We start from the raw sequence: 25,213 nt of genomic DNA on the forward strand, positions 1-25,213 counted from the left end.
TCCTTCCAATAACTGAAAATACATTTTCTAGTCTCAAGAGCTTATTGTTGAGAGAAGAAAACTGTGCATAAAAAGTCTGAAAATTAACAGTTGCAAACAGAAAGCACCAACTAACTTCCAAAACATGTCTAATTATCAGCACTGTGGTGCATTTGGGCTGAAGTTTCCCCACATCAGCCTAAGTGCAGGGATAGTGTTTCTTGAAAATAAAAAGATTCGATGAAAGATTTAACAAACAAACAGAAAACCCACCATTTCCTCTTTTTGTTGAACTAGCCTTCATATTTTGGCTCTGAAAACATTTGTGCCTCTGTTCCTTTCACTGTGGCAGTGTGTGGGAGGACCGGGGTGGTTCTGTACGCAGCGCAATAATCATGGTCATTGCAGTCCCATTCTGCTGCAGTGCTCAGAAATGTTCTCATTTCAACATAATTAGTCCTTTATTGCAGGGAAAATTAACCAAATGAAACTTTATCAGCTGGTTAATTAATACTCACTTTGCCAGTGCTTTTTGCCAGCTATCGCTGTGTTGGACTTGTTCACTCAAGTGGTGCTGTGAGGAGCGAGCTCCAAATTCACTGGCTCTGCCCCTCAGCTAAGATGCCCTCAAGGAAGAGGAGAGGAGAGGACACAACTGAGGAGCTCTCACTCACAATTGGGATTTCTGGTGCCAGGAGCCACATCTACAGCACCACGCACGAAGTCACCTCCCCTCAGGTCCTACACAAGAGCACACTAGGGGATGGCGACACCAAAGGAAGCCGAATCTTCTGGTTGGGAAGGAATAGCCACCACTACCCTATTCTCCTAACCAATCTGACGTTGTATTAAACACTTTTTAAATTATGCTACTCTTGTAAAGCTGAACATCAGCTGCCCCAAATCCAATTTGGAGCATTTCCTCTGTGGAGATGTACCTGCCAGAAAAAGTTTAGGCCAAGATCCAAAGCTGAGAGGGCATTTGCATCAAGCAAGATTTTTATTCGCTCAGTTTGGGGTTTTCCTCTGTGCTACCACATGCTCAGAAACACGAAAGGCACCACTGAATGTCCAACCCTATACATTTTTACCCAAACAGGTCTTTAACTCCAGTTCCTCCCCATACGCTGGTTCTCTTTAGTCCTTCACTACCTAAATATCTCAGTCATCAGTGTGTAAGCTGGGGGTGTGTAACCATCCTCCACTTCACCCCTGAGGCACAGGGGCCCTGAAACGGAGAGGAAGGGTGCAAAGATCACTGGACCTGCTGCCCAAGGGTCTCACCTGCCCAAGCTGCAAACGCCACCCGAGTGACAGGGACCTCACCGAGACCTCCCGGGCTCCAGACCAGTGACTCAACCCCAGGACACTCCTTCCAGTGAGAGATTTTACTTCCAATTTTCCTCTCTCTGTTCCAGGCCCAACACATCAGGTGTCGCTATCTGGGAACAACGGGAACACTGACTCACTTCTCCCCTTGGATGAAACCACAGAGCGGTGGGGCTGACAGCAGGCCTGGCCGAAACGCACAGTTTGCAGCAGCCCCGTGCACATCCCCGCTTCCCAGGCACAGCCCTTTGCAGGATGACATTTTACACTGGGAGGTCACAGTGCACTCACATCCTTCCTTCTGAACTCACATCCTGCCTTCCCTGTCCCAATAAATGCCTCCAGCATTCCTACCTGCTCACCATGCAGCCCGGTAGGATCGCACAGCGCGTTTCTGCTGACTTGCTTTACCACTCGCTCCAGTTTTAAGCCCCGCTACTCCTGCTCTGGTTTAACAAGCTGGTTTCACTGCTTGTTAGTACCTAAATTGGGCTGAAAAACTGCAGATCAAGGTTTTCACCAGTTAAAGTTGCAATTAAATGTGAAACAAAAATAATGTGAAAGTTCTTTTTTTTTTTTTTTTTTTTTTTTTTTTTTTTTTTTTTTCTCATTCCTCTTAGCTAAGTGAACGCTTCCAATGGAAAACAGTCAAAACTGACTACTGAAACCGAAGCAAAGACCTAAGACATGACACGGCTGGTTCAGGCCAGGAAGGGAAGCTATCAGATATTCAGATTACAACTCCAGAATTCCTGGCTTATGCTCCTGGAGTCGTTCCAAGCCTTCTCCTGCTAGGAGCGACCAGCACTCTCAGCTCTTCAGGGAGCGCGGTCACATCCTACGGATTGAAGTTTACCAGTGGCCGGACTGATAACATCACATCTTCCCGTAGCAATTCTTATAAAATCCATCAGTAAGGCAGACAGAAGCTGACACTAGAAACATTTTAGAGCAGAGTAACTGGACAAGTAGGCTTGTGCAAAAAGAGGCCAAGCAGCAGCTTCACAGGGGGAGCTAGAAAAGAGCTCAGCTCAGCAGTTCTGCCTGGCACCGTTTCATGAATCACAAGAAGGCTGCTGAGAACCAACACGGGACGTTATTGGCGTTACGCAGCTGGGAGGAAGGGAATGGGGGGTAAAGAGAGGTTTAGGAAGAGAAATGGGAACGAGACAGTGCAAAGGGGAGGAAGAAATCAGTCAGGGCTTCCTCAGAGCGAGGGATCAAACTAAAGGGCCGAGCCCTGACTCTGGGAGAGACAAAGAACTGGGCAATCCTGAGCAAGCTCCTTGTGAGACAGAGAGAGGGGCACAGCGTGCAGGAGGAACAACCAAACGGGCAAGTGAGGCTCTGAGAAAAATCCCATCCCATCCGACTCACCGGGCTGTTACAACAGGTAGAGGAGAATGCAATGTTTTTTATTGTCTAGCCATAACTCTATAAATACAGCCCGACTTCACAAATTCTTGAAGGGGAAAAAAAAAAAAAGTGTCTGCTGTTATTGGTCTAATGAGCTAACTCTGAAACATGAGCTAAAGACAGCTCCCTAGCGGCTGCCGACTACTCCACGAACTGAGAGGAAACCTCTTTCAGAGTCCATCAGTGCAAACCGTTGCTGACAGCTTGGGACTACACAACACACAGATTTATTTCACAGACAGCCACAGACAGGAATTTAGCACCCCGAGCTGGCCTCCTGCTTAGCAGAGAAGGTGTTAAAACGCAGCCACGCAGAGCCTCCCCCCGCGTTTTCTTCCCTGACCCCTCCTCGAACAAAACCCGGGAGCAGCTAATCAATTTGGTCACCTGCTCCAGGCAGCCCAATACTCGCCAGATTTCCCCTTTTCCATCGCAGTCCCTCCCCACCACCACCCAAAAAACAATTACACAACAGCGACCCAGCAGAGGAAAGCCAGCAAGCCAAACAGCTGCTCCCGGTGCCAACCAAGTTCAGCTGCAGTGCCTCCAAAATTCCCAAATATTTTGTGTGACCTTTCATCCTACAAATTAATTTATTTCCAGGCAGCAGCCAACTCCTTTTGCACCTGACAGCTTAGAGTCACTGAACTCATCCAAAAAGATTTAAAGGAGGAGAAACTGAGAAGCCGAATAGCCTCCTGATATTACCTAACCGGAGGGATTTCTTTCTTGTTTAAACTCTGGTTTCAACTTTTAAAATAAGCCTTTTTTTATTATTGCTTCCCCCCAAATTTGCTTTTAAAAATTAGAAAAGGATTTGCAGAGGTTCACGTCGTTTCAGTTTAATAATGTGTTGATAAATTGGGAGTTGAAAAAATAGGTCAACCCGATCAGTGCAAGTCCTCACACACACACGTACACGTGGAGAAACTCCATTTCTATTAATGCAACTGCAAAAGCTCTGACAGATCCCCCAAAACTAGGGGGAATTTTATGCAGTTGGCAGCGGAGCTATTGCTGATTAGATAATAGGAATTGTGCTCCTATTTTTAGGAACCAAAGAGCCCTTATTAATGGCTATCTTCTTGTTTGGGAAAAAGGGAGGGAATAATTCTGTTTATATTTCTCAATCAGCCTGCTGGCTTTCACACAGAGCACAGAGGCAATTACACCGGCTCGGAGACGAGATGAGAGATTCAGCAAACATCATTAATATTATTATTCATTTGCTTAATTCACTTCTTTCCCCTTCCACTCCTAGGGACACCACGCTAAGGCTCTACCCCGTCCCCCTGCCAGTGAATGCAGCTCCCATTAATGCTGGACACCTGCCTGCGGGGAAGCAACGCACCGAGTTACAGCAGGGGAATATATTAATAAAACACAGCGAGATTCCTCGGCAGGGCCACGCTAGGGAGAGCGCTGGATGACCTAAGCGGGATGGAAAAGACCAAACTTTTATGATCCTAGGATTCCACTGACAGGTCAGCCACAAAACCAAGGACTCAAAGCGAAAAATACCGTGAGCACGTTTTGAGCACTGAAGTTTAATTTCTTTCTTTGGACACTGACAAAAGATTCTTTAAACTGACTTCATCCTCTCTCCTGGCAAGAGGTCACTCACCAGTGCTATGTCCCCTTAGATAAGGTGATGACTTAGAGCCAAATTCTTACATTAAAAGCAACAGGTTAGGAACAGCTTCATTTTCAAAAGAGCTGAAGAGCCAGCGATTTCAGTAACTTGCCCAAGTTACTGCTGTCTTTGGCAAGTATTTCCAAGCTAGCTGTTAGATTTGGATTATAATTTCCATTATAAACTCTTAGGCAACATAGAAGATCTCAATCTAAATAGTGCTCTGGGAGCTAAAGCTTACACTTTCAGTGTTCAGGGCCCTGGCCCTCAAGCAGGCCATCTTCAGAGAAAGTTTTCAGTTGCTGATTAAGAAACAGCCTGCAAGCAGCAAGACGCAGCCTTTCGATGCTGTCACACTCAAACAAATCAAAACCATTCCTGATGTCCCTACCAGCAGCTTGAGATGATCTCCGTGCCATTCAGCTAGGAGCTGCTGGCTTTTTAGCGCTGAAAGTGATTTCTGATGCATGTTAGGAAAGTCTCTTGCCGGCCCAGAGTGACCAGGCACTGTATTAACCGGATTGCTCGGCAGTGACAAAGTGTATTTGCATTCCAAGGTGAAATCTATTAAGGGGAAAAGATGAAGTGTGAGATTTCGAGGCAGACAAGGTGATCAGATAATGACATTACCCCGCACAATGCAGGATATGGTTACCATTTTAAACCCAACTATTTGTTTACTCTCTCCTCCACCCACCCAGCAAGTACACGAGACTCTAGATTTTAATACGATACGCAGAGGTGAACATCGGGGGGAAAACTTCACATTGCTCAAGGTTCAGCTTAGATAAGCATCCAGATGAAGTCCACGAGCTGGAAAAATCAGATGGGAAATCTCCTTGCTAGAAGACTCTCCCCCCTTTTTAATTGAATTTGCACAACTCGTCTTACTGCCGATTCCGCCCTGCCCCAACTCCCTTCCTTTTCCTTTCTGCTCTCCTCCTCGGGTGTTTCCAGGAGATGAGTCGTGCCGGTACAGCTTGATATGGCATTCAGAGTCATAAAGGGCAATTCTTTGCTACCTTGGTTTTCAGATCAGACGTTGCTCTCACACAGAGCAATGAAGCAAAGCAATTAGCAAATGCTGGTTCCACTGCACCAGCAGAGGGAGTGAACTACAGCCGCGTTCTGCTCGGCCTCCTTAAAGCCTAACCCTTTCCTTCCACTCCATAAAATAACCTCTCAGGAATCCTCCCCCTCTCCACCAGGGAATCCTAACACAGGCAAACCTGGAAATGTAACTGAAGCCTGACACAGGCTTCAGGAAAGGGGAAAGGTTCCCCAGCCAGAGGTTTGGCTTTCCGCCTTCCTGGTGTCTCATGTCACCGAAATGGGGGAAAAAATAATAATAATAAGCACCACAGCGTGTCGAGTCCCCACAGTCTGCATCTACCCAGTCCTTTCCTCAGAGTCAGGATATTTCGACCTTAGAGCCTTATTTTATTTGCATGGTGTACTTGCTAGTTCCTTCAGACCTTATCATCTCCAGGTTAAGAAAGAATTTCAGATGGGACCCCCTCAGTGCAGCTATTCCAGCTTCCTATCCATTTCTTCAGCCTCATTTTCCAGCTTTCTGATTTGGAAACATCAGGAACAATCCACGGTAACAAACAAAGGCTGAAAGTTTTCATTTTTCAGCCAAAGTCAAATATTTATCAGATTTAAAGTTTTCTAGTACAGTATTTAAATTTAAGAGTGTATTTTGTGTGCACCCACCCACACCATCCAAGGAAAGCTGAAACTCTTAGTTTTACTTTGAAAATATAATAATACCTCTTCCATATAACTTTTTTGTTTTTTGGTGTGTTTTTTTTTTTTTTTTTTTTTTTTGGAACCCCTCTCACTGGCTTAGAAATGCCTTTATTTACCAACAGGTCACGAGAACACATTCATAAGGATCTGCCATCGTGAAGCAGCAGCAAAGGATATAACCTTAAAAATCAGTCACAGCATCAAGACACTGGAGAAAATGGGTCCCTCTGAGAGCTCACCCCCAAAAACAAGGTTTCATGTTGAAGACTCCTGTCCGATGGCTGGTCTTGTTTTCTTGTTCTGAATCTTATCGCTGCCATTAATTGGCCTTGTCTCCACAGGTTTCTTCTCTATCCCCAGCCTCCTTTCCCGTTCTGCTTCTTCCTCATTACCCCAATTTCCCAAGACATTACCACCCTGTATTTTTGTAAGCCTGTTCACACAAAGCAACTGGAGATTTATCAAGAAAGGAGAGAAAAAAAAAAAAGAAAAGAAAAAAAAAGACAACGTAGGAAGATGAAACTCATACAGAACGCACTATGACATAGAGCAAGGGCAAATCTATTGTACACTTGAAGGCACGAGAAGTGCTCTTAGCTGAGGCTGTAGGGGTACAGCACATGAGGGCTGTGCTCCTCCAGCTTTTTGAGGCTGGGGAACACGAGGGGGCTGATTTCTCCCCTGGGTTCCCAGCACCCCTTCCCAAAATGGGCTAAAGTGCATTGCAAAAAGGCCCAGAATTAACAACCAGATTTAGGAGCGATGTACCAGACATAATTTTAAGTTATTTTTTTCCAAATTCACCTCTTCACTTTACCCAGCAAGATGTGATCTTCCTGCAATCGCATCCTTTTCTTCACTGCAGTTTTGCCAAGGGCAATATCGCCCCTTGATAATACGGCCTTTGTATGCACCTACAGAATTAAGAGAAACGCAGGGGAACTGGGGAGTTGGAGGGAGATAATTTCAAACCAAAAGCAGCACCATGCAGAGCAGGGTGGTGTGAGATCAGAAAGCACTTCTCCTCTCTGATCCATACTATAGATCTCACCTCCCAGTGTCCCACTTCCCCTGCACACACAGAAGTCCCCCTTATGTCAGCATCATATATTGATGGAAAAAAATTCAACATCAGCAGCAAGGAGCCACCCCGTTCAGTATTGCAGGAGGATTAGGAAGGTCCACTGTGCTAGACACTCTTCATATGTTGGCTGCAAGGCGATTTGTGACTCGGAGAGCCTAGAATCAAATCCAAGCAGGGCTGAACAGCAAGAACTTCACTGTGTGAAGTTTAAATTAAAAGGTGTTAGGAATAGGCATTTTGCTTCCATAGTCTTTACCAATTAGGCTAAGTGTTCAATACTGTTAGGTTGCCCTTTAATTTTGATTTGTTTCTTCCCCACCCACACATTAACTCCAAAAATTGGTTTTAAAAATTAAAATCATTGTTACAATTTGCTGAGCTTAATACAAAGCAAGAGCGTAATGTCCCCTCATGAGTGCTACTGCAAGTGGCTACCCAGCCTGACCCTTACTTATAATCCCCTGTAAATTCACCCAAAAAGTCACGAACTACATAATATTAGTTCTTACAGACTGACATATTTCCCTGATCTTTCATGAGCCACATGGGGAAACAGTTTTCGCCTGATCTGAATGAAGAAGAAAAACAGTGATCCTAATCAACCGTTTACCCTTAGTGGCTTCCCTAAACAAATCTGGGAAAGAGCTTAAAGGCTTGGGAATATCCTCGACCCTGCTTGATGCACTGTAATAACCCTACCTAATTATACTGATATAAAAACTAATTGGAAAGATAGCAAATGTCAGGGTAAGATGCAAATTGTAGGGTGTTAATTGCTGAACAGGTGCTGGAATAGAATTAAATGAGCATCTTGATTAGGAGAGTGGAAAAAACAAATGTGGACCCCGAAATCAAGTTGGCCACGTGAATTATTTAGCAGCCTCCTTGTACCAGCAAAAGGTCATGTTGACGTGACCTCTGCTTTGTGATGGGTGGGCTGACAAAACAATAGTGAACTCCAGGAGAAAACACGGCTTAGGATGAGACTCCACAACGGACAAAATTTTCAATGGGATCAGGGAGGAGCTTTGTTTTAACTGGTGGACTTCTTGGTGGATAATGCCAGCGGGAAGTTCTCCATATGGATCATCGCAGTGATACGGAGCCACCAGACCCAAGGCCGTGGGAGGCCCCCATGGGAGGCAGAGGAGGTGTACACACCGCCCCGTCCTCCTCTGACCCCATACACACAGGAGCGAGGGCCGTGCCTTTTACAGCAAACCCTTTGGGCTGGGGGCATTAGCCCAAGCAAAAATGGACTGAAAGCTACTTTTTGCATTTGCACTTAATAGGGTTTTCATCCACTACCAGAAGTTCTTCAGCAACACTACTGCAGCAATAAATTATTGTGAAAGCCAGCTCACGTTTCAGTTGCCACCAAACGACCGGCAAACAGATTAGATCACATCATGCCAATTAGTACCAGCAGCCCGGAAATATGAGACCCTATCATCAGGGGGTTATTATTTGGGGCATACAAGTAGAATCGTTTTAATTATATATTTAATCCAGTTTCAGTTCAAAATTCCCAAATTTTGAATCTGAGTCCACATTTCCTTGGTGAAAAATTAAAGTTCTGCAACAGCATTCTGGGGGCAGAAGAAATGTTTATGGAGAATTTGTTTTTGTTTTTTTAATGGTTTCAACAAGTGATAAAGCCTACCGAAACATTTTGCTAATTAGGAGGAAAAGTTAAGAAAAATCTGGTAAACAATTTTCTTTAAAAATTGAAAATATTTAAGTGGTTATTTAGCCTGTTCTATTCAAAATATATCACAATAATTTAAAAAAATGTGTCTTTGGGAGAAAGGGGACTCTGTCCCTCAAGTTCACTTACTAAATGTATACGTCTTGGTGGACAGTAGCAACAATCATGTTGTTTTAGGAGCAGTTAGAAACCCAGTCTACAGCAGGACTCCAATCCATTAGGAGTACAAAATCAAAGTACAAGAAGCCCTGCACTGCAGAGCTTCCAATCTAAACAGAAAAGATGGAGAAGGAACGACTGAAATGCAAGAAAACAGGCCAATTGTCCTGGGCAGGCTTAAAACATCAGGAGCTTAAAAGAGATCCTAAAATCAATGTAAACAGGAGCCCAGTTTAAGGCTTTTAATACTGCCAAACTGCAAAGAAGTCATGACATTAGACCTGGGTCTTAATTTTTGCTGTGTATTACCAGTTTCTCTCCTTTTAGGCAGCGCATTCCCAGAAGTTCATGCAAAACAGTGCACTGCAGTTGGCTCTAGACTAATTGTCCATCAAATATATTTCTACCAACAGGCCAACTTTGCTGAAGACAGACTTAAGCAAGGGATTCAGACAGCCAACAAGATGTTGTTTCCAATCTCACTGACAGCAGGTAATGGATGGGGGTAAGGCAGCGGTGAGAATATGAGCACCTGAACTTTCGGCAGGTCCTCGAAAGGAAGAGTAATTTGTACAAGACAACAAGAGACTGAGTCGCTGACAAAGAGAGATGCTGTGCATAAGAGACCCAGCTCCCTTTTCCCCACCCTAAGGCTAGAATACTCAGCAAAGATACCTGCAACAGTGCCGAGTCATAAGCAAGGCATGTGCCTGCAAGAGGAGGCCAACAGATCTCAGGGGCAGGGGGAAAAGCAGGCTTCATACTGAGAACTTCGATTTATGACACTAGGACCTGGAGTTTCCTTTGTATCTAGGGGATACGCTATGCCATGGGTGATGGGAGAATAGAGTGGGTACCGCATCGCAGTGCTCGGTCTCCTGGGATAAGGACACCAATTCATTATCTGCACGCCGTCCTTCGTTCGTGGGGCCTCCACTGCTGGGAGGTAGCTGCCAATCTTCCATTCTGCACTTTTATTTAGCACTTGCAGTGGGGGCTAGAAGCAGCTGCAGGGAGAAGCAGGCTCGGTTAATTTTTCAAGTTCAGATCCACGTCTTAGCGGGGAAGGGCTACAACTCCAATCGAGTTGTCTCCAATGGCTTCAGCTTTAACTTTCCTGTTCGGGACCACTACAGATACACAAGGTGCATTTGAAATGTTACATCTGGGGAGAAAAGAGGAAGGCAGGCAGACTTAATTCATGTAGGATAAAGCTAAGCAAAATCGTAGTAGTCTGTTAAAGTCCTACAGGCATTGTACATGGGTGGGATCACAGCTGCGCTGCAGGCTATTGCACACCCTGTTAAAAACTACCTTGCTTTGCTTTGTCATTGCTGCCACTGCCCCCAAACAGCTCTTGGAACAGCTGTAGATTTTTTATAGATAGCAAAGTAACGTGCATTCAAAACGCAGGAGATTTTATTTTTAAATGCTCATACTGAAGCTTGAATGAAAACAAAGCTTTACCCACACCTGAAAGTAATGTTAATGGGATGTCTTTCACATGTCCAGGATCCGAAGTACAGGAGTATTACTGAGCTTGTAAAACTCATTCAGAAGCTAACAAATGTTAAAATCAAGGTTGAAGAAGCAACTCTCACTTAAGTCTGAGCAGTCCCCTTCCCCATTTTTACCCGCTCACTCTAGCTGCTTCTTGCCTCTTCTCCAGGCTCCAGCTACACCCAAATACTGTCAGGTCCTAATCTTCCAGTCAAGCCTCCTGGTCCAGGACAGAATTCCCCACCAAACCCCAAAGCCTGGTCCTCTTGACCAGAAGTATCATTTCCCCAGACTGCAAGCACAGCCATCGAAAGGACGGCCCCAAACCAAGCGCCATACACACTCAGAGTTAGAGGCAAACCTTACAGATGCACTGTCAGAGCTGCGTGACAATTCACATTAGCCAAGGAGCAGAATCCACGCTGCTCTAAAATCCGCTTTGATCTGCGCAGACAGACAGCACTTAGATGCTCTCTGCTTTTCTCTTGCTAAAGCAGCGTTCTCAAGTGGAGCAAAATAGCCATCAAACGTGTGCATGCAGAAAATGACAGAGCTTAACATATCTTCATCTGTAACACCGATTTTGCCTGTAAAAAAACCCTGAAGCTACAGAAGAAAAGCCAGAGGAAGAGAGTCCCTCTACCCATCAGAGAAATGGTTAAGGTTGCTGCTTCTGAAGGGCAGCTATGTTTTCGGCAAGTTATCAAGCAGGGCTATCAGCCCGCTTGTGTTGCTTGGCTAAATAGAAAGAAACAGAGTGATATTTTTTGAAGGCACTGAAGTAAAGCTAGAAAATGAGAGAACCAGATGTCCTGAAGGAATGCTGGGAAATGCTTGAGATAAAGGGAAAAGAAAAAAACCCTTTAACAAAAATGTCCCAGAGGATTTTTTGAGGTTCTGTGTCAACAAGTGACACTGACACAACGCTGTATACTTTTTCTCCCCTCTTTAGCAGAGGAATTTTGACTGACCAGATATTTTGTCAACATCAAGCAGAATGATTTACACTGGCAGGGATTCAACCTTAAAAGTTATTATTTTTCTTCAAGGTACTGAGTGCCCATGTTCCTAATGAGAATATAGATTTGGGAAAACATCACTGTTCAAGTATTCACTCACACTCAAATTTAGTATCTAGCACAATCTAGTTTGGAGTCCCAGTGAAAAGTCTAGTAGCAATGAATTCAAGGATCATTTAAAGCTACCCAGAATAAAAGCTGAAGGTAGAACCACAAGATAAATCCCATGTGTGAAGGGGGCAAACCTTTCCAGTTTTACCAATTGTTTGAAACAACACTTTTTTTCCCCCCTCAAATTTATGTGAATGTGGGAATCCTAGTTTTATTCCTTTCTTTCACAGGAAATCAAAAATTGTAGTTTCTTATCAAAAGTTTTCAAATCTGAAAAGAGCCAGAAACTCAGATGGGCATCTTAGCAGTTCCATTTTCCTTTTCAGGACTTAGTTTCAACAAAACATTTATGTCCGTGTTTCTTGATATTGATGCTAACTAATACCAAGTGCTAATTGCTTTGCTGAACCAGGACCCATGTGCTGAAGTAGCTTTTTGTCAACGTTGCATAAGAAAATTTAACCACGTGTCTTCAAAAATAATTAAATCCAATTTGTATTGGCATCAACACTGAGCTTCAAGTCTTATTTCTCTGTGCCATCAGCTAATTTCAGCTGTACACTGTGCACTGGCTTTCAACTGCTCTAAATGCCCCTGTCATTACCCTCCCCGTGTCACCTCTTTTCAAACAGTCCGTGATCTTCCTCTAAGGTCTGGCATTTTCAAAAAGAGCGTGTGTATCTGGCTAATGCAACCATACCTTGTGCAACTATGCTTTCACAACGTCGCTCTTGGGTACGGAGCCATAAGAGCAAGGCAATTATTTCTTCCCTTTCTGATACAAGCCTCTTGCACAGAGCTCCAAAGATCAAGACAAGAACCCAGAGGGAAAATATGGTAGTGGAAAACTTTTCCCCTGGAGCAAAGAAACAGACCTAACTAGAGCAAGTGAACACCTACAATAATCAGACTGAAAAAAAAAAAAAAAAAAAAAAAAAAAAAACCTAGCTTGGTGGTGCAGTCAGCAGCAACAATGGAAAGCAGGAGAAGCACACAGAACTGATGGCACAGCCTGTGGAGAAAGTTGTCTGGTTCTTTGAGGGAAGCATCGGGAGGGAAAGGGAAAAACTGTCAGAGGAGTAACTTCCTAGCAGTCTACAGAGCCTGACTGCTGAAAAGACTCGTGGTGCTTGATACCATTTTAGCTTGCTTGGGATTCACGTTTCCAATGAGAATAGTTACTCTATTTTTTAATTTTTTATTTTTTTTTTTTAAGTGGAGAAAAATCCACAGAGCAGGATTTTCTGCTCCATTTCTGGCATGAAGGCAGAGGGAAAAGGGCTCAATGTGGAGCTGGAGTTCTCCACTCATTCATCGCTTTGGGCCATACAGGCCTGAAGTTAGGATGCTTTGAGCAGCAACGCTCCTATAACCCCAACTCCTCCAGCTCAGCCAGCAGCCTGTGTTCTCAGAAAGAAGTTGTTGGTACTTACCAGCATTTACTAAACCCCCATTAGCTGACATTGTGGTGTCAGAACATGTTCTTTTCAGGCCAGCCTGCGTGGTCTGACTCTGCTCAGTCTCAAGCAGCCACCAGCATGCTCAGAACATCTTCTGTCAGCACTGACGAGCACCAGCAGTGCTGTTCAAATTGCTGTCCCAATTAGCACTGCAGAACCCCCACTTGGCTCCTAGCTAAAACCGCCCTCCTCCCCGTCCCGTATCCCACCTGGCTTGCCACACTCCTTCTTTCAAAGGTCTTGCAGTGTTAATGGGCACCCCAAGGTAGGCTCAAGGGGATGTGATTTGTCCGAATTCCTGCAGGCCACAGGAAGGAGACTGTGGGAAACAAGACTCCATCCCTCCTAATTTCCATCCCTTCCGCTAAAGCATGCTTCATTAATATGAAGTGATGGGTTTCTAACAGCTGTGTGCCTCTGAGGACCACAGCAGGCCAACTCCCTGTTTCACTGGCCATTATGGGCTTCCTCTAGCTCAGCCTTGTTGTTTCATCTTGCCTGGTGAGAATCCTGTAACAGAAATGGGTTAGGGCTATTCCTTTGGTAAAGAATCTTGAATAAACAGAGCAACAGGAACCTTACAGCACAAGCCACAAAGAGGATATTGGACTATTGATTTTCTAAATTCAGTTAAAACTCCCCATCCCATTCTATTCCTCTCCCCCATGGAGAAATATTCATTTTACAAAGAAAACTTACCTTGGAGTTCTGCTTACTGACGGGTAAGAAGCTATGTCCTAAATACCACTCACTCTGAACTACAAGATTTTCCCTGAGAACAACTGCTCACGGATGGGGGAATTCCTTTTCTAACCTAGTGGTAGAAGGCCTAAGCTAAGAGGCACATTTGCACCATCACCAAGCGTCATGCCTCTCCCCAGCTGCGGGTTGCCCCCATTTGGTTCTTCAGATGCAGGACAAGGAATTGGTGCTAGGAACCGTGCTGCTGTTTCCTACAGCCACCAGAAAACTTCCTGCTGGAACGGGGGAATGAAACGGGGGGGCTGGTGCCTCTCCCTCACACCTCTCCTTGAATGTATTATGGATAAACACCACAAGGCTCTGTTGGACAACGCTTGGTTCAAAAACAATAGACTGGTTAAATGCAGGATGAAGTTCAGCTTGAAGCACTTGGGGAATAGGAGTGTGTGTGAACTGGAAAATTACCAGCTGACTTCAGGCTCCCAATTTAAAAATAATGCTATACCTTTGCTCTTTGAAAAGGAAGCTAAGGGCTACAGACAAACTTAAAAAAAAAAAAAAAAAAAGATGGAAAAATGTAGAATTTTCCTTCCCAAATTGCAAATCCCAATTTTTCTAGAAAAGCAAGCTTTTTTTTTTCAGTCCTTTATATATATATATATATATATTTATTTTTTTTTTTTTTTTGGGGGGGGGGGTTATTAGTTTTTTTTGTTACATTTCATTTTTGCATTGTACATTAATTTGCTTTAAAATCTTCTAAGTGGATTTTTTTTTCCACTCAGTGGAAGTGGTTTTGTTAGATGTAGTGCCATCCAGGGATGGAACCCTTTAAAAATGGCTCATATTTGAAATTTGGAAAAAATTTGGAGGCACCCAAAATTATTAGTTGCTTTTGTTTTTTCCCCCATTTAATTATATACAACAACTTCCAAAATAATTAATACCTTGCTCCTGCTTCCATTGAAATTAAAGAAAGTCTTGGTGTGGATTTATTTAAGAATGGGATAAAACCCCAAATCTCCAACATACCGTATGTATAGCCTGCTTGTTGTTCTGTGCTGGAATAAATAAATAAAAAATCCCTTCAGCATGAGAAATGCCATTGTCTGGTGAAATCAGCTTTATGCCATCTCCTGTCAGGTGTGACAGTGCTTGGGAGTTCATGAGAGGGACAAGTGATTAAAAGCCTCTGTAGGGCGATCAGTTGCCACTTCATTTTATTTTATTTTGTTGAAACAGCCTTTGTAAGAAAGGTACAAAGCCAGGTAGGAAAGAGCAACCCCTTTTGCCTAATAGGTTCACAGTCACCGAGGCTCAAATAAGCTGACTGCTTAAAAACAACTCCGGAGTCACAGTAAAAGATAGAAAATTATTGCTTCCTGTCATGACCAAATATTAAACACAGCGCACACCTAATGGCTCTATCACTCCCCAGGGAAGAAGCTTTATGAACAATAAAATCCCAGCAGACTTGCACTGTTTGGACTTAGAAGCCTCATTATAGGCTCACTGATCCAATACAATTTACAAGCTCAATGGACTCCACTTGAAGGAAAAGCCACCAAACATGGAGTTATAAATGGAACGCCCATGGAGCTCGTTATTTGGGAAGGAAATTAGCGGAGAAGAGAAGATGGGAGGGAAGAAAAGAAAAGGGGGTGGGGGTGGATGACAGCAGCACATTAGGGCTCCAAATTAAGTAAGAGAGAAAGATGGATATACAAAATACACTTACGGAGAGGAAATGCATTTGCAGGATGTGCTTACATGAACCAGGCTGGAATACACAAAGCTTGGATTGCACCCCTCACCGTGTCACACACCTCCTGCAGGATCTTAGAGCCATCACCTAAGTATTTAATAGCTTTAAAATTACAAGGCCAGCTCCAACTGACTCACATTCTAGATATATATTATAAACTTTTAATATAAATCTTGTCCTCGTTTTTACAAGGACTTTGCGTGACATTCTGAATAGGAGAAAAATTGTTTCATACGCTGTCTGAAAGCAGGAAACAGATACTGCACCTTCACTGGGAGGTCTTCTTCAGATGTGAAGCACTCACTTCTAGGAGGCTGAAATCCTGGGATGTTTACAAGGTAAAAAAATACACGAGATCCCACCAGAAACAGATGGTGTCAGAAACACACAGGGAAGGGATGGGCAGAAACAAAAGGTTCAAAAGGGAAGCAAGAGGCAGTAACAAAAAAGGTTAGGGCAAATGAAGTGACAAGTCCATAAAACCAGGTCTAGACAGAGGCCGAGGAGTGGCAAGGTGATAAGGAAGACCATTTTAGGTCATAAATACAGGGGATGCTTTCATTAGAGTGCAGATACTCTGAAATATCGGCGTGGTCAATGATGAATGCAGAAGGATCCAAGCAAACACAGACCAATGTTCAAAAAAATGGACTCGCAGAGACCCCGCGTCGCACGCTTCTGCTCCACACACCCAGGATTTCTCTTGTGCTGTCTGCACAATGAATTTATCACCGGCTCCTATTCCCAGAGGTGCTTTAGTTCATGGGAAACTTTTATTCCATTCCCCTCTGCTACTACCCAAGCCCTTGATTCTAACGGTTCCTCGCACTATCTCATCTGTCCTTTGGAGACCTCTCGTTATCCACGGGCCGTGCAGCCATTTCAGCTCCTCACTTGCTGTTTATGAGAACTCAGCGCTTAGATGGAGCAAACTTCTCCTAACTGCAGTGACAAACCTTCCGTTTAAAAGTGAGCAAGGATTTTTCCACAAACTGTTCTAACTCTCCCCAATTTTTTGCATTGTTCAGTCAAGATTAATGCAGCCGGCACCATGACGTTCGTTATCTCAGCTAAAGCACAATTAGCGTAGCAAGGCTGGGATTCCTCCATGCTTGCTGTCCAGAGTACACTAAAACATCACAGAAGCTCATCTGATTTGTCCAGAGAGACTAAAATCCTTACCTGGTCTTGTCTTCATTGGATTTATTTTCTTAAAGCTTCCAAACAGTAGCAATAATCAGAATTTATTTTTAATTATGTTTATTCATCTAGGTTCAGGCTCAACCTGTTCACCTTGCAGTTCTGAAAGCAGAACATGTCCCAGCCATCCAGTTATGGACTCGGTAGGACCAAAGCAATCCCACCCACTGCATTTCCCTTCACAACCCCACTTTCACTCAAACACACCCAAAAAACAGCAAGCACCTGGCAGGGCTCAGGACAAAATGGCTGCAGTCACACAATGACAGCACACGGCTAGGGGCACACGTACAGAAAGCCAGTGGAAAAGAGGTTCCAGTCCTGTAAACCTCCTAATAAATCTGTGCTCGAAATCAGCCGTGATTTAAACTAATCTAATTTATTTTTGGCTTCGTTTCAGAAGGGGTAACCTTCAGCCCAGGTGGCAGCAACTGACAGTCTGAGGTAGAATAACTCCGTAAAGCACTCCAAAACAATCTCCAACCTAATAGCAACGGTTCCCACATCCCCAAAGCATTTCCACCCATCATTTTTCAGTACGTGTACCTGTATCAGTGAAAGCTGGAGAAGCACACACATCCTTGGTTTACTTGTAAACAGAGATTATGTGGACACAGAAAAATACACAGCCTGCAATGGAGGGAAGAGAGCAGAGCCCAGGACTTCCACGGCTCAAACTAGTTCCTTACCCCCAAGTCCATTCTTCATCTTTATATCATGCTCCAAGAGATATTTATGTTTCTTTTGATGCACTGGCCTTCTAGAAAATTTGTTGTCTGTCTACATTACAAATTATAATAATAATAAAGTGACACAAGCCAGCCGCTAGTTTGCTGGCCATTTACAAACCTAAATGCCTATATGCAACAAATATTTCAAAATGCTTTTGACAGCAAACTAGTAAGGAAATTTTCTGGTTGCTTAAAAGAGGAAAAAAAAAAAAAAAAGGAAAGAAATAAACAAATTATGCAGTAAGAGAACCACTTGTCAAATGGCTAGTATAGTGCACTTTAAGTTACTGACTCCCCACAAACATCCAGTCTACTAAAAAATTCATAAAGAGACAGATGGCACAACAGCAGCTCTTTGCAGGAGAGCAGGGTTTAGCAGTGAACAAAGGACTTTGACTCCTTAGGACAAGAGAAGAGATCATTGTGGGGTTTGGAGGCTTGGAAGGGGGGATTGGCGCATGTGGGGAGCTGAGAAGGGCTGCGTCTATCTGGGGCTCCTGGTTTCACTCCACAGCAGCAGATTTGAGACATTTATTCTACCCCAGCAGGCATACAAGGAGGAAGAAGGGAGTGGAACAAGCACAATCCAACTCTGCCATGTATTTGAAATTCTCCTTGCCGTATAAACCTGGGAGAAAAGAAAAGATAAAAGAGTGGAAGAAAAAAAAAAAAAGAAAGAAAGGAAGAAAAACAAAACAAAACAAAAAAAAAGCCTTTCTGGAAAGCATTTCACACAGCTAGGGATTTGGCATTTGGTAACACTTTGCATGAAGGGGGAAACTGAGGCACGGAGTTACGTGACTTGCTTAAGGTGACAGGACTGCTCGGTGTCAGGGGGAATTTGATCTCTCCGTTCATGCAGTTCAGCCTCGAAGCACCAGAAAATATCCTTGCACTACCCTGCAGACTTCAGGGTCAGCCTGAAGGGGAGAGGGAAAGGACAAAGTCCTTTTCAGAATACTGACACGAAGGGGAAAAAAAAGAGAACCACCAGAAGTCTGTACTTATTTCAAGCCAGACGTTTCAAAAAGAGGGGAGTGGACATGAAAGCTAACCTACCGGGGGGGCGACACAGCGCAAGAAGACATAGAGCCCGGTGCTATTAATGTGGACGTCTCACACAGAGCACTTTAACGCACAGCACGGACACCGCGGTGGCATGGTCAGGCTGTTTACATGCCTGGCAAGGGCTGTCTTCCCGAAAGAGAGTTTTAGTGCTTGTGAAACGTGCCAGACAGACAGCCTGGGAGAGCTCAGTGCTCTGTTTATTCGTGCAGCAGGTAGAGCACGAGCGTCAGCAGGGAGGGGAATCTCCACCCGTGCCGCCCCGTTTCTGCGCTGACGGGCTTTGCTTCTTTATAGGGATGCTAACAAGCATGCCAGCTGTGCTTATGTTTTAGGGGATTCTTTAAAAATAATTTGCAAAGGCTAAATATTTACAGCATGTGTCAGCGGACCAACCCTGTCGTTCACCATCTCCTGAAATCCCCATGCCAAGAGCCCCGCTGGGGCAGGCCCAGGCTGCTGAGCCAGCTGCAGGCCTGGCCCCATTCCCCCACCCCCTGGCTGCAGCAGGCTCAGCCCACGGCGCTGTGCTCCCATCCCATCCCAACACCAACCCTTGCCATAAATAAATAAAAGCTGGGAACAAACCTCATCGGGTACTTTACAGGGCAGTTCAGAGGAGTATGGGTTAACAGCAGCAGGAACCGAAGCTCGATTTTAAAAGCATAACTGAGCTAAACAACCTCACTCCACCAGCTTGAAGGTGGTGGAAAACTCCAGAGCCTCCACACGGTAAAACCATGAAGACAGCAGCTACACGTGGCACACAGCTCACACTCACATTTTATGGTGTTATTCCAAGTGATTTCACCTATAGACCCAGAAGAGGCTGTCCCATCCCAGTTACATTCCATCGTTTTAAGTGAATTATGATTTTTTTTTTAATTAAGTAGGAAGTTCTCTTGACAATTTATCTCTTATTAGGAATAAGAAAAAGTAATAGTAAGCAAATAAACTGTTCAACCAAAAAAAGCCACCCAGTTCTCTTCAGTATCCTGGAGGCTTCAATTCAATTGTAGCTTCAGAAAACTAGAAAAAGCAACAAGTTAAAAGTGCACAAAAGAGTATGCTCTATAGAACTTAAATCTTAAAGAAACAACACACAAAAAAAAAATCATTCACACTTGATGGGTGGGCAATTTATATCCCAAAGCAATTTCCGTGAGCAACAAGGAATGTTGAGAAGAATCACTTCAGCCACAAGAAAAAAAAAAAAGTTTTTACACATTTTTCAAAATTGTTAACACATTTTCTCAAAACTGTCAAAACTATGACTACCACGGGTACTAATTTCAAAAACTAAGCAGGAGGACAGTAGGAATAGAAGCTAAGATCCCTGGGAATCCACCAGGGTCAGGATCCCCCATGGGAACACACTAGAACCACTTCAGATCTGGTGAATTTTGATCTTCTAAGTAAATCAAAGCTTGCCCTCACATCTTGAGAAGTTACCATGGTTTGTGATGACTAAAAAAACTCGAAGCCTGGATTTTGCAAACAGCTCTGGACAAGACATTGGTCATGAATCTCCTGGGTACCTTCAGGTGTCCTTCCAGTCCTACACTCCACGGGGGTCGTGCCTGCTGCTGCAGATGTTAACAGGCAGCACCACCGGAGGGTTTGAGCTCTGCCAGCACAGAGGTAGTGCCCTGAAGGCAGGTTCCAATCCCAGTTTCCCTGTAATGCTGGATCAGAAGGCTGCAGGATCACAAATACTCTATGTACCCTACAAATACTTGCCGAGGGGAGAGGGTGCATGGTGAATTTTAGTGAAGAAGCTGCATTTCATACAGAGGAGCACTAGTTTCCAAGAGTGAAGAAAAAAATAACTACGAGCTTCTTAGTATCTAAATCTAGTCCCCAGAGCAAAGGTCAAAGCTGAAATGTTTTATTCAGTATAAAAACTCTTGGAATTCATTCAAGGAGTAGAGAAAAAAAAAAAAACATGGCTGACATTTTTTTCAACCAAACTATTTCTTCCTTTTTAAAGAGGGACGCAAGTTTCCGTGCTTTGGCAAACAAAAATGAATAAACGGGTAAGCCAGCACAACAGTCTAAGCATTAGTCTGTGACAGCCTACAAAGTGAGGAAAAGGGAAGAGAAACAAAGGGGAAAATGAGGTACTGCTGATTGAGCTATGTTATGGTATAGTCCCTGAACTTTGCTAAAGTTCATGGGTATTTACTGCAGTACAACAGAAATCATCTTACCAGCTTAGCAAGGGCTACAGACCCCACAATCACACTACAGACAGGCACAGCAGATGCAGGCACTTATTGCAGCTAGTCTAGGCAAAAAACAAAATCACAAAGTTGCAGTAACAGGTATCAGTGAGTACCTCTACCCAGTAACAGCAGCTCTGCTTGTTCCTTCACCACCCTCATAGGTAGCCACGTAGTTAATTTCACTTGTGCCTACTCACAGTAGGGGCACACCTCGGATTACCACACAGAACTTGCTTTACCTTGGACTCAAAACTCCTCTCCACCTTGTAGCTCCTTTGCTGTTGAGGGAACCTGCTTGCCACATGACTTTCACAGTCGAGCAGCTCTGAGGTTGGCACTGATCAATAATCCAGTGTCCTCCTGAATTTGTTGTATTTGAGTAGGCCACTGCCTCCACAGGAGCTGCAAATCAAACTCAGAACTTACCTAAGCTGTACGTAGTTCATCCTAAAACTGGGCTCCACCTCTGCTCCCACACCTTAGGAGTCACCTAAGGCAGTTCTGAAGATTTGGGTCTTTTCTGTGTTGTACAATCAAGCCACGTTTTAACCACGAAGGTCCCTCGCACCGCCAGAATTACAATGCAGATGGCACCTCCTGCATGCCAGTCACAATTTCCTCACACACATTTGCAGCAGGAGCAATGCATATTAATTAACCTAGGCTCAAAGGGAGAACCTAGCACCTGCAGACAGCCAAGTTCATATCTGGCCTCCATTTTCCTTCTACTCTTGTCCCTTTTCACTTCGCACACGCTGTTTAGCCATGGCTCTGCATAACACAAATGCATTTTCCCAATCCCTTTTCCTTTTGTTTTACTTCCCTCTCTCCTGCTAGAGCATGATAATCTAACAGCTGTATTGCTATATGGAAAATTTTATATTTAATTATTTTAAAAAATAAAAAACCTTTGTTCCAATTACTCTAGTTTAAAGAAAATTTGTAGTTCATTTTAAACTAAGAAAAATGCCAGTACAAAGCCAGCACTGAACTGAAAACAAAGCATTTAGATCTAGAAGTTGCAAAACATGCATAAATCTTACCATATTTGTTGGCCTGCACGATAGCAGAGGGTTGCAAGCTGCGTTTTAGAAGTGGCATTCCACCTGCTCTCGAGTTCTTACGCATAAATGTTTTCTTCCTAAGAAGCTATATATAGTCCCCCTAAACAAATACGAACACTGCTACCCGGATTCCCAAGCATGTACAGAGCTCTCATGACACCTCAACAGAGTTTTCTGCTCATGTGAAAGACAGAGAAGTCAGTTGTGTTGACTACACCTCGGGAGAGGGGACTGTTTAGACAAGCACCCAAGCAGTTGTACTTACTGCTGTGGAAATGTCTGAGGATGACAGAGTAGACAATAAATTCCTCTGCACAGCCATGTGCAGCACGACTTTATTACGTTTGCAGTTCATATTGTTGATCAAGACATAGTGCACAAGATTAACTCCCCAAAATATGCATAACCAGGTAAAATGTTGGAATAGCAGGACATAGAGAAAAGGAAGTCATTTGCTTGAGGCATCACTACGGACCAGAGGCAGAACAAGGCAGATTTAGCTTCAAGTTCTCTCTTCGCTAGACCATGCCACCACCAGCCAGCAGTGAAGATTTGCAGTAATTTCTGTCCTTGGTGGCCTAAATCCACTTTGGTGACACTGCCTCTTAAACAAGTTAAAACAGCTTTATCAGGCAGCACTCCTCAGTTCCCTCACCTACCTTATTACCCCTATCGGGGTCTAGAGTTCACCTGCAATTTCAAAAGACAAAAACAAAGAGAGGCAGAAGAACTGACAGCAGAAAAACCCAGCAAGCTGACCCCAGAAGACACTTCCATGCGAGTGGCAGGATGCCTACAGCTGTTAGCAAGGGAGTTACAAATCTGAGTTTTAGGCTTAGAGCAAATTCGGAAAGATTAGGACTCACTGAGCACCAAGGTGATGTGTCATGCATATTGTACACTCAGTTGTTTAAAAAACAACAACAAAGCACAAAAACCAACTCCAACAAAAAGCCACCCACCCTGCTCTTTCTTTCCTTGTTTCATTTCTATTGTGCTTACATCAACAGATCTCAAATCCCCGCAGAAAGCATCAGATTTTTTTGCATGGGAATGGACAGCTTGCTCGAGATGACAAATTCAGGTAGTGAGAGGACCCCTTCATGAGGAACAGTCTTAACTCACAGACCAGCCCATTGCCTCATGCCATGCTGCTTCTCCAGCAGCAAGACAAGCTTCATTGAATTCAGACTTTAAATTGGAAGGTTCCCAAATGCAGATTCATACCAAACGTTAACACAGCCAAAACTGAATTAGAAATTTCATAGAAAAGGTCAAGATGGCATTATCTAGGACCTCTGCTTCTAGTCAGGAAACCACCCACAACCACGCAGTCATGCAAACAGCCCAGTTTGCTGGAATTGCCAACTTTGTCCCCAACCGCAACTGTAAGTACAAAAATAAAAGGGAAAACAGGGGGGTAAGGGAGTGGGAGGAAGAACTTCATCACAGCACGAACAATTTTGATTAACTCCCTGATGAAAAAATGAAGGATATAATTGTAGCTCTTTATTCAAACCAGCTTGACCATTCCGAATGCCAAGACAAATTCACAAGAAATATTATGACAAATAACACTTATTAGAATGTAGATAGAAGATGCCAAACACATACAGACATAAAACCGAATCTGCAATCAATTCACCTCAGCATCAGCTTTCCACTGGCCCCTTATACCAGCTGCTTCAGGTAAAATAATATATATTTGCTCTTTAAAACAATTAATACATAGAAAAATTTGTCTGGGGAAAAAAAGGCTTCTTCCTGACTTTTCCTTGTTTACTATTCCCTTCCTGGAGATGTTGGTTATGGACTTTTTGAAAGAGCTCTGTCTATTCTTATTTTTCCTTTCTGAATCTTGCTAAGTTCCAGATCTCAAACAACAATTGGAGTCAGTGAATTCCACAGGGTAGCTTCCTAAGCCTCCACAAATACTGACAATTTTGAACGTACCAATTCATGTAACAAAATGCTGTTCTCCTTCTTTTATGGTTTTTACCTAGAAACTGGCAAGCAGAACCTAGGGCTGGATCTGGAACTAAGTAGTATATGAAACTGTTGTCTTGCATAAAATTGCTCACAATCCCCAGACCATCAGCTTTAATCCTCGCTAATACATTGCACGTCTGCCTTTACCCCTTCCTTCCTCTCTGCACTTCTTGGGGAATATTGCTATTTTGTTAAAAAATGCTATTGAAGCTGCCAGGTTGCTCAAAGCTTTATCCTCCCCACGATCTGTTTGGACCACATGCCTGGTGAGCAGAAAACATTCCAGAAACATACATTTGGTCACAATGAAAATAACACACACAGAACATAATTGAAAAAAAAACTAAAACAAACACTTCTGTCAAGGCAAGCCCAGATGGGGTAAAGGTAACTGGCTTTTAGGCTGGCATTTTGCTAAGAAAGCACAGACACCTCCGAACAGCAGATGCCAACAGAACCACCAAGACCTTCAGCTGCCTCCCATGACACACAACAGTTTGGTGGTTGCTTTGTGGAAAAAAAAGGAAGATTCATCTCCTACCTGTCAATGATCACGGGGTCAGACGGAGTCTCATTTCTGTTGCCACAACTTTTCTTCTCACAGCACCGACTAGAGAGAGGAAGAAAAGCAAGATGGAAGAATTACTGTGACAGCTGATAGCAAAACAACCAGCTGAAAGTCTTCTCTGTGAAGCTTTAGGGCTCAATATATGCCCAGAAGAGTGACTGAGAGAATTCTGGCTAGGATTTCTGGAAAGGAGAAGGACTAAGAGAAGTGGGTGCCCAAATCCTGGTTGATTTCAGCCAGAGCTTGGCAGTTGGCTCCCCTTAGTCTGTTTTGAAGTTCACAGCCAAAGTGAACAGCAGTATAGTCACACTTAGACTAAGGCACTACATATAAAAGACTTATAAATGATTAACAGATGTCAAAACAACATTACAGACATGAGTATCATGTGCTATGTATGGTTATAGTCCACCAAAAGGTGTTAAAACTGACTATAAGCAACTTACTGATTTGTTATACTTTAATAACTGATTTGTCATTTATTGAATTCTTAGTAACCCCCTAAAAAAATTTAAAAAAAAAATTCAGCAGTACAGTAGCACCAACGTGAAAAAAAAAAAAAAAAAAGAAACAACATAAAGTCAGAGCATATTAAGAAGCTGAAGAGATTTTTCAGGTTGGCATTTTGTCTGCAAATCCCTTTGCAATTGTTTCAGTGACGATAAGCCCTTGAGATTAATCTTGTATTTATGCACATTTTATACTGTGTGGCTACCTGCATGCCTGCATAAAATTATAACTCTCTCCGATAAGC

The 25,213-nt window shown here is 43.5% G+C and overlaps 1 protein-coding gene across 6 annotated transcripts in view; it reads right to left on the reverse strand.

Moving 5' to 3' along the window:
* EBF2 (EBF transcription factor 2) overlaps positions 1-25,213 on the reverse strand; it is a 136,416-nt gene that overhangs the window by 98,040 nt on the left and 13,163 nt on the right. For all 6 annotated transcript variants that reach the window (XM_038167023.2, XM_038167022.2, XM_072027237.1 and 3 more), the window contains one exon: positions 24,433-24,501. In XM_038167023.2, coding sequence (XP_038022951.1) covers positions 24,433-24,501 — 69 coding nt within the window. The remainder of the gene's footprint in view (positions 1-24,432; positions 24,502-25,213) is intronic.

This window comes from Anas platyrhynchos, chromosome 23, assembly GCF_047663525.1.
Source record: "Anas platyrhynchos isolate ZD024472 breed Pekin duck chromosome 23, IASCAAS_PekinDuck_T2T, whole genome shotgun sequence".
Taxonomy (NCBI): Eukaryota; Metazoa; Chordata; class Aves; order Anseriformes; family Anatidae; genus Anas; species Anas platyrhynchos.